Below are 10,742 nucleotides of genomic sequence, written 5' to 3' on the forward strand. Positions count from 1 at the left end.
AACTTCCTCAACCTGATGAAAAGCATAGATGAGAAACTCACAGTTAATATTATACTTAATGGTGAAATACTCAAAGCTTTCCCCTTGACCTCAGGAACAAGATGAGGATGTCTGGTCTCCCTAATTCTATTCACCATTGTACTGGAGATGCTAGCCAGAGCAATTAGGCAAGAACACATTATAAATGGCATCCATATTGGAAAGGAAGAAGATGACATGATCTTGTTTGTAGAAAATACTTAGGAATCCACTAAAAAACTAACTAGAACTAAACAACAAGTTCAGCAAGCTTCAAAGAAGATATAAAATTGGTCAATCTGCACATGAAAGGATGCTCAACATCATTAGGCATCAGGGAAATGCAAGTTAAAACCATAATGAGATACCACTTCATTCCCAGTAAGAAGATTACAATTAAACTCAGATAATAACAAGTGTTGACAAGGATTTGAAGAAATTGGAAGCCTTATACTCTGCAGGTGGGAATGTAAAATGGTGCAGCTGCTTTGGAAATATCCTGGCACTCCTCAAAAGGCTAAACATAGTTACCATATGATGAAGTAATTCCACACCTAAGTATATACCCAAGAGAAAACATGTTTGTAGAAAAAATTGTACACAAATGTTCATGCAGCATTAGTCATTAAAGCTGTATATGCAAACAACACAAATGTCCATCAACTGATGCCCAAAAATAAAATGTAGTATATCTATGCAATGGAAAATTATTTAGTAATAAAAAAGTGAAATATTGGTACCTGCTACAACATAGATAAATCTTGAAAATATTAGGCTAAGTGAAACAGTTACAAAAACCCGCATATTGTATGATTCCATTTATATGAAATGTCCAGAATAGGCACATCTGTGGAGATTAGTACAATCTAAAGTGGTTGTCTAAGGCTAGAATGGAGGGTGACAGTTAAGGTGTGTGGTGTTTCTTTTTAGGATAATGATAATGTTCTATGTTCTAAATTGATTGTGGTAATAGTTGCACAATTCTGTGTATATACCTAAAGCCATTAAATTATACACTTTGAACAGGTGAAATTTTTTTATGGTATGTGAATTATATCTCGATAAAACTTGTTAAAAAACAAACTGACAGGGGCCGGCCCAGTGGTGCAACGGTTATGTTTGCATGTTCTACTTCAGTGGCCCAGGGTTCACTGGTTTGGATCTCGAGTGTGGACCTATGAACTGCTTGTCAAGCCATGCTATAGCAGGCGTCCCACACATAAAGTAGAAGAAGATAGGCACGGATGTTAGCTCAGGGCCAGTCTTCCTCAGCCAAAAGAGGAGGATTGGCAGCAGATGCTAGCTCAGGGCTAATCTTCCTCAAAAAAAAAAAAAAACAACAAAACAACCAAGCAAACAAACAAACAACTAGAGGTCACATCTAATTGGCAGGATATTTACACTGGTCAGAAACTGCTACTGAGAGAACAGAGAGAAGCCTAGAATCCAAGATATGGAACCTCTATTTTGAGTTAGCTGTTTGGGCTGCTATTAACTGAATATAGGTTTGTACTTATTTGCATGGCTATGATGACTCTATCTAGACCTGGGCTATCCAATATGGTAGCCACTAGCCAAATATGACCATTGAGCACCTGAAATGTGGGTGGCCCCAATGACATGTGCTTTAAGTGTAGATCACACACTGGATTTTGAAGACTTAGAATGAAAAAAAATAAGGTATTTCATGGATAATGTTTTATATTGATTGCATGTTGAAATAATAATATTTTGGACATTTTAGGTTAAATAAAATATTAAAATTTTAAAAAGAAACCATATTCTTTGAGAATTAAAGCTTTTCCTTAGGAGATGTAGTTATATCAATGCAGGGGTGTCCATGACTACAAGTGTGTGCTCGTCCAATGACAATAGGGAGGGAAAATGGAGGCAGGTGGGCAACTCACAGAGGTGGGGATGAGTTTGAAGAGAAGCAGGACTTTAGAGAGCCAAAGTGCTCTGCTTACTGCCCTGCTGACTTCCTGTTCCTGAGCGTTACACTCTAGACCTGTTTCTCAGAGTCAAATACCTTTGGGAGCCGGGAACTGAATGGTTAGTCAAAGACCACCCTGATCTCCAGTTATGGATCTGAGGGAAGAAAGATTGGGAGTGGAAGGGGCAAGAGGTTCATTCTTTCAGTTTCAGAAATATGTTTATAGACGCATTTCCCCTATTAAACAAATTATGAGCGGGTAGGAAGAAACAGAGAGAGACAGAATAAGTCAAAAAGAATCCCGGGGTTCTTAGTTTAGGGAAGTTGACCTTGCTCACTGTGGCAGCAAAGCTGATTACAGTGAAGAATTGTGTCTAGTCTGTGACTGGACATTATGCAATACTAGGCTGAGGACAAGTTCAGAGGCAGACAGCTAGCATTTCTTAGCTTTATTTGCCTATTTGTTGTTTCGTTATTTTTGTTATTTTCAAAGACAAGAGCGGAGCTATCAAAAAGGATTCCTTGAGTGTGCTTATCTGAGAAAACATCAGAGAAAAGAGATTGTTAGATAGCATATTTTTCACATGGAGTTTTAAAAAAATCACTTTTTTGTAGAAAGTTTGAAAATATGAATGGAAAAAAATTTGAGCACCAGATTTTCTCTGAAAACTGATTTGTCAAAAAAGACATGATTAGCATCCATTCTGTATCAGTACACGAATGATCTTCCCTCTTTATGATGAGTTTTAGCAAAAGTTTGATCTTGACCATCTTTCCACTCTCAGTCACTTTCTTTTTTTTTTTTTTTTTGAGGAAAATTAGCCCTGAACTAACATTTGCTGCCAATCCTCCTCTTTTTGCTGAGGAAGACTGGCCCTGAGCTAACATCCGTGCCCATCTTCCTCTACTTTATATGTGGGACGCCTACCACAGCATGGTTTGCCAAGCGGTGCCATGTCTGCACCCCAGATCCAGGCCGGTGAACGCCGGGCCACAGAAGCGGAACGTGCAAACTTAACCACTGAGCTACTGGGCTGGCCCATCTCAGTCACTTTTAATAGTGCACTGATCAAAAGGCAAGAAGCAAGGCATCTGAAATATGCCCAGACCTGCATGCCCTCCTCTACCAGCACAGTTACAACGATAAGCATTTTGAATTCAGCCGATAATCATCTGTGGACTATTAACACCACCTCCTTCACTGCATTACTGTAGACAATAGTAAGTCAACTGCAGTGAAATACAGAGCCGTGTAGATGTGATTCTATTTTAATACAGGTCTATCAATTAACCCACAGGCCCCATTCGACACATGAAAGGAGAAAGCAGGTTTCCACCTCCTGTGTAATGTAATTTCACTGGGATTCGGTAGATGGCATAAAACAGCTCCCCCACTCCCCGCCCTCCCGCCCTAACATTAAACGTGCTTACCAGTGAAATAAATGTTTGAGGAAGTACTTGAATTTCCTACAGACTGCCAATGAGACAGACGGGCAGGTTGTCTTGGTAAGCGGCATCTTTTTTAATTCTATAGAAGGAAATAATGATATAACTAGTTTTGGGACACAAAAATCTCAAAAGTTTCTAAGACTAAGTGCTGGATGTTTTTCTAAGTTCCTTATTTCTGAGATGTACTTACTGTGGTTTGAACTAGCATTTGTTTATCAGATCCCTGTCCTAAATCAGAGAAAACGGGTTTTTTTTGGCGAGGGGGACTTTTTTCTTGAATGGCACCTCATCTCATGCATGATTTGCTTTCAAGAGATATGTTTGAGTTGGGAGATGAATCAGGTCACAAACATCTCTTGGTTTTCTTACAGAGCAACTAGTTGTTGATTTCGGGGAGTATTGCCCCTCCTCCCACCCTTCTCCATCCACCTCTTCCCAGTGAGAATGCTGAGGGACATGAGATGTAGGTAGATTACTGCTGGAGGCGGTGATGATGTTCATTTCCTCTGTTTTTATGGGCAGGTTTATTTTATTGTTTTTTGGAGGCTGTTCCCGTGAGCTATTCTTTTCTGTTTTCTCAGACCGCTGAAACTGTTCTGGGGTGCTACTGGTCAGGTGGAATTGTAGGTTTTGAGAACGTTTCCCAGGCTACACCCAATTTGATCAAAAGAGTTGAAAGTGAGTGTGTCTTTACGACAAAAGGCAAAAGTTCACGAAACCACATAGGAAACAAAGCAGAAAAGCTCTTGAACTGGTTTTGATCCTTTTGTTCTGTGGTTCATAGCTAGTTGGCCTGGTGCAGAGAAGACGCTCAATTACTATTTGCAAGACTGAATTTGTGGGGCACGTTGATTGTATGGGTATTATTCCTTAAGAGAAGTCAGGGTCCTGATTTGATGCCGCCAAAGGCTCCAAACAAATTAATTCAAATGCATTGTACCATATAATGTGAGGCTAAACCTAACAAAATCGTGAAAATGGACATAAAGGCACCTAGAGATATTTTTATACTTTCAAATTAAAGCACCCTTTACTAATCAACTTAGCAAATAATCATTTTATTTGGTAATAAAATAGTTTTAAGTTTCTAATATAGATGAGATTCAGTCATTAGGACTTTGATCAAAAATTGATTTTCACTGATTTAGCAAGTTTGGTATGTAAAATTTAAAGATCCTGTACGTACCTAAACATCAGTTCCTCGTGCATACAATACTTTGGCTTCTTTTTTGTTTTGTTTTTTATTTAAAGATTGGCACCTGTACTAACATCTGTTACCAATCTTTTTTTCTTTTCTTCTTCTCCCCAAAGCGCCCCCAGTACATAGTTGTATATTCTAGTTGTGAGTGCCTCTGGTTGTGGCATGTGGGACACCACCTCAGCATGGCCTGATGAGTGGTGCCATGTCCACACCCAGGATCCGAATCCGCGAAACCGTGGGCCACCAAAGCCCAAAGCAGAGCGTGCGAACTTAACCACTCGGCCACGGGGCTAGCCCCAATACTTTGACTTCTTAATCACAGAAACGAAGACAGTATCATAAACTGAGTGCTTCAAATTAATGACTACAAATGAAAAGGCAAAATGGAGCTTGGGTAAATAGAAGATATTTGAGTCAATTAATTTAGCTAGATATAAAACTGAAGCCGTGGGGATAGGCAGTTTTATAAATTTAAATCTTTTGAGGTGGTTGCTGTTGTTAAGAAAACAAGGACAACTTTGTCTTGCTTGTGGTGGGTTCACCATGCGTGAAGCATTCACATCCATGCATGGGGTCCTGTCTCCGCCCCTTGACTCTCTGGTCACTCTCTGTATACTGTGCCTGACTACACTGATCACTGCCGTCTTGAACTCAGGAGTTGGCCAGAAAGTAGAAAGATCCCCAGACTTGGATTCAGGCTTAGGAATAAGTAGGGAAGCCCACTGGAGCCTCAAACCCAAACCACTTCTACTTCGACCTAGCTTTTACCAGATAGTTCTGTTTTGAAATATTAGGCACTGGCAGTGTTTTGAGATGCTAGGCAATGGCACCAAGTATTTGTACTTGGGTACAAATACCCAAGTAACTGGGTATTTATTCTCATTTAATTGTGTCTCTTGTGGAAGTAGCTCTTTCAGGAAGCTGGAGAAGAAGAATTGGGAAATTTCTGGGTCTTTCAGCCAAATATAATCAATGCCATAAAAATGCCACTATACTTTTAACATGCATTTTAATATGTGTCCCCTTTCTTGTAGAGTCTTTCCGAGTGGTGATGGAGGAGGTATACTGGGTCCTTTTCTGGGTTCAAAGAAATGAGGATAACCAAAGCATCAGTGGGCATCTCTACAAAAGCGTAAGTCCAAGCAATGCTTGGAAATGCAAAAACCAGATGAGTTTGCATATCCACCTTGGGGAACTTTTGCAACCCAGGGTTATTTCTGGGACTTGGTTTATTTAGCTTCTTCTGTACCCATTGAGAGATGTGAGGCAATATGTGAAGAATAATCTGACTCTTTGCCATTACTGATGGGTTGTTTGTCTAATGCAGCTCTGGGGGATTTTGAATCAGTTCCTTGAAAGATCTGTGTAGCCACGTAGCCCCAGCTGAAAGGGTCTCTGGTGGGGAGGGGGGTGTATCACTCTCTAGGGTTCATACCAACACAACTCCTTTTGGTCTCATCCACCCTTGGAATGGTGCTAACAAAATAGTATCTGAGCCATAGTGTGATGGTAACTAGTGCAATGAGCATAACCTAGAACAATGCCTACAATGTATAGGGAATAAATACTTATAGGAAGAATGAATGAAAAGAGTTTTTTGAATAAGAGAGAGGAGTAAACTGCTCCCACCCGCAGAACCTTCCCGTGCTCACTGTCCCCTTACCACTCTCAGAATAGAATCCCAAATCCTTGCAATGACTTACACCCTGTATGATCTTGGCCCTAACTCCTCTCGTCCTTGCTCACTCCCTGCTGACACTGACCTCCTAATTGTGCCTCAGACAAGCTAACCTCAATCCCATCTCTTTTTGCATCTGACTCTTCCTTTTCCAGGAACACTTTCCCCCAGATCTTCCCATAGATTGCTCATTCACTTCATTCTGGTTTCCACTCCAATGCCATCTTCTCAGAAATGGCCTCTCTGACTAACCAATCTAAAAAAGCCACCCCCAACCACTGTTACATAACTACCACTATTCTTGATTCATTTACCCTGCTTTTTTTTTCTATATAGCACTTGTCACTACACGGAATTACGTTTAGTCATTTATTTGCTTATTTTCTGCCTTCCCACTAGATAATAAGCAACTTGAGAATTAGGACTTCATCTTGTTCGTTGCTCTATCTCCAGTCCCTAAAACACGGCCAGTAGGTTATCAATAAATGCTGGTTTAATAAATAAATGGATGAATGGATGGATTTTCTGAGACCTTTAATCATGATCTAATTACCTTTTGAGTAAGACCAAAATTAGGCACCAAACCATGTGTAGGTAATAAGAGGTAAGGCAAGAAGACTCTGAATTCAACCACGTGGGAAGGGAACTCTCAAGAAAGTCGTGGGGGTATGTGTCAAAGGTAAAAAGCACATCAGCTGTGAATTCTAGGTTGAGTTCTAAATGATCTTTGAAGGGTTGGGGTCAGACGACTTTCCATGAGTGTGTAAAACCATCTGGATTAGTTTCCTGTGGCTGCTGTAACAAATTATCATAAACTTGGTGGCTTAAAACAACAGAAATTTGGGGCCCGCCTGGTGATGCAGTGGTTAAATTCATGCACTCTGCCATTTCAGATCCCTGGTGCGGACCTATGCACCGCTTGTCAAGCCACGCTGTGGCAGGTGTCCCACATATAAAATGGAGGAAGATGGGCACAGATGTTAGCTCAGGACTAATCTTCCTCAGAAGAAAAAAAAACAACAGAAATTTATTCTCTCATAGTTCTGGAGGCCAGAAGTCCAAAATTAAGGTGTCGGCAGGGCAGTACTCTCTCTAGAGCCTCTTCTGGCTTCTGGTGGCTATCGGGCTATTGGCATTCCTTGCCTTGTGGCTGTATCACTCCAATCTCCGCCTCCATCTTCATACAGCCTACCCCTTCCTATCTCTGATGTCTCCATCAAATCTCCCTCTGCCTTTCTCTTATAAGGACACTTGTCATTGGATTTAGAGAACACCTGGATAATCCAGGATGTTCTCATCTCAAGATCCTTAACTTACTTATCTCTACAAAGACTCTTTTTCCAAATTAGATAATATTCACAATTTCTGGAGATTAAGACAAGGTTAGGAGGTGGATACATCTTTTGGGTAGGGTTCCCATTCAATCCATTACACTATCCATATTAAAAGTTATTTGATTAGAGGTAGTATAATTGTTTATCAATATGTATATTTCCCTGGCTTCAGGTTGTATGACTCCAAAGAAAGTTGCTTTCATTTTATGAGTCTTCAGTAAAAAATGTTTAATGTCAGCCATGCCTAATTTAATACAATCATTTCATGTTTGTTTGGTTTTTTTCTAGGATCTGCGTATCAGAATACTCTGAAGAATAGCAACTACCCTTAGGAATCTCTAGTGTTAGAAAATGACTAAAACTAATTCTGGCATCTTCCACTTTGCCATCATCTTTGTGTTAATACTTGAGATTGGAATCCAATCATCTGATGAAAGGGAATTTTTTGTTGACAGATCTAAAGCAGGTCTCACCCATGTTCCCAAAGATCTATCTCTGAAAACAACAATCTTAGATATATCACAAAACTATATATCTGAGCTTCGGACTTCTGACATCCAATTACTATCAAAGCTGAGGATTTTGATAATTTCTCATAATAAAATCCAGTATCTTGATATCAGTGTTTTCAAATTCAACCTGGAATTGGAATACTTGGATTTGTCCCACAACAAGTTGGGGAAGATTTCTTGCCACCCTACTGTGAACCTCAAGCACTTAGACCTCTCATTTAATGCATTTGATGCCCTGCCCATATGCAAAGAGTTTGGCAACATGTCTCAACTAGAATTTCTGGGGTTGAGTGCCACACAGTTACAAAAATCTAGTGTGCTGCCAATTGCTCATTTGCATATCAGTAAGGTTTTACTGGTCTTAGGAGACCCTTATGGGGAAAAAGAAGACTCTGAGAGCCTTCGACACCTTAACACAGAGAGTCTGCACATTGTTTTCCCGACAAGAAAGGAATTCCATTTCATTTTGGATGTGTCCCTCAGCACTGCAGTAAATCTGGAACTGTCTAATATCAAATGTGTGCTGGATGATAACCGATGTTCTTATTTCCTAAACGTTCTGTCAAAACTTCAAAAGAATCCAAGGTTATCAAGTCTTACTTTAAACAACATTGAAACAGCTTGGGATTCTTTTATTATGATCCTCCAGTTGGTTTGGCATACAAGTGTAGAAAATTTCTCGATTAAAAATGTGAAACTACAAGGTCACCTTGGCTTCAGAGATTTTGATTATTCTAACACTTCACTGAAGGCCTTGTCTATATACCAAGTTGTCAGTGATGTGTTCAGTTTTCCACAAAGTTCTATCTACAAAATCTTTTCAAATATGACCATCCAAAATTTCACAGTATCTGGTACACACATGATCCACATGCTTTGCCCATCTCAAATTAGCCCATTTCTGCATTTGGATTTTTCCAATAATCTCTTAACAGACACGATTTTTAGAGATTGTGGAACATTGACTAAGCTGGAGACATTTAGTTTACAAATAAATCAATTAAAAGAACTTACAAATATAGCTCATATGACCAAGGAGATGAAGTCTCTACATCAATTGGATATTAGCCAGAATTTTTTAAGGTATGATGAAAATGAAGGAAATTGCTCTTGGACTAGAAGTTTATTAAGTTTAAATATGTCTTCAAATATACTTACTGACTCTGTTTTCAGATGTTTACCTCCCAGGATCAAGGTACTTGATCTTCACAATAACAGAATAAGGAGCATCCCTAAACAAATCATGAAACTAGAATCTTTGCAAAAACTCAATGTTGCTCTCAATTCTTTAACCAACCTTCCTGGATGTGGTGCCTTTAACAGCCTTTCTACACTGATCATTGACCATAATTCAATTTCCAACCCATCAGTTGACTTCTTCCAGAGCTGCCAGAAGATTAGGTCAATAAAAGCAGGGAACAATCCATTCCAATGTACGTGTGAGCTAAGAGAATTTATCCAAAGTATAGGCCAAGTATCAAGTGATGTGGTAGAGGGTTGGCCTGATTCTTATAAGTGTGAGTATCCAGAAAGCTATAAGGGAACCCCACTAAAGGACTTTCATCTGTCTCAATTATCCTGCAACACAGCTCTGCTTGTTGTCACCATTGTGGTCCCTGTGCTGGTGTTGGCTGTTACTGTGAGCATCCTCTGTATCTACCTGGATCTGCCCTGGTATCTCAGGATGGTGTGTCAGTGGACCCAGACCCGGCGCAGGGCTAGGAACATACCCTTAGAAGAACTCCAAAGAACTCTCCAGTTCCATGCTTTTATTTCATATAGTGGGCACGATTCTGCCTGGGTGAAGAGTGAATTACTACCAAACTTAGAAAAGGAGGATATACGGATTTGTCTCCATGAGAGAAACTTTATTGCTGGCAAGAGCATTGTGGAAAATATCATAAACTGCATTGAGAAAAGTTACAAGTCCATCTTTGTTTTGTCTCCCAACTTTGTTCAGAGTGAGTGGTGCCATTATGAGCTCTACTTTGCCCACCACAATCTCTTTCATGAAGCTTTTAATAACTTAATCCTGATCTTGCTGGAACCCATTCCACAATATTCCATTCCCAGTAGCTATCACAAGCTGAAAATTCTCATGGCAAAGAGGACTTATTTGGAATGGCCCAAGGAGAAGAGCAAACATGGACTTTTTTGGGCTAACCTAAGAGCAGCCATTAATATTAAGTTGATGGAGTAATCAAAATAAATAGATCACATGTAGATCTAAAAGTATTCTTTTCACTGTTGCTGCTTTTGGAAGTTCCAACAATGACCTTATTTTGCATTGACCTGAATCTAAACGCGATTTTGGATTTATGATGTAGATAACATGTGTACTTTCAGGCCCCCGTTCACCATTTATATGTGGTAATAAAAATTAATGAAGTGATATAATCTTGATTTAAACAGTTAGTCTATTTGTTTTTTTTCTTAAAGATTGACACCTGAGCTAACAACTGTTGCCAATCTTTTTCTTTTTCTGCTTTATCTCCCCAAATCCCCCTGGTACATAATTGTATATCTTAGTTGCAGGTCCTTCTAGTTGTGGCATGTGGGACGCCGCCTCAACATGGCCTGATGAGTGGTGCCATGTCCATGCCCAGGATCTGAACCA

The 10,742-nt window shown here is 39.7% G+C and overlaps 1 protein-coding gene across 2 annotated transcripts in view; it reads left to right on the top strand.

Moving 5' to 3' along the window:
• Window positions 1-10,534, top strand: part of TLR1 (toll like receptor 1) — a 62,447-nt gene extending 51,913 nt beyond the window's left edge. Inside the window, exons 1-3 of one of the 2 annotated variants that reach the window (XM_008520700.2) lie at window positions 3,363-3,457; window positions 5,636-5,733; window positions 7,902-10,534. In XM_008520700.2, coding sequence (XP_008518922.1) covers window positions 7,965-10,325 — 2,361 coding nt within the window. In that variant the 5' untranslated portion in view covers window positions 3,363-3,457; window positions 5,636-5,733; window positions 7,902-7,964 and the 3' untranslated portion in view covers window positions 10,326-10,534. Of the gene's footprint in view, window positions 1-3,362; window positions 3,458-5,635; window positions 5,734-7,901 lie in introns of those variants that run through there. The other variant, XM_070615144.1, reaches the window with a different exon arrangement.
• Window positions 10,535-10,742: the final 208 nt, after the last annotated feature.

This window comes from Equus przewalskii, chromosome 3 (assembly GCF_037783145.1).
Source record: "Equus przewalskii isolate Varuska chromosome 3, EquPr2, whole genome shotgun sequence".
Lineage (NCBI taxonomy): Eukaryota > Metazoa > Chordata > Mammalia > Perissodactyla > Equidae > Equus > Equus przewalskii.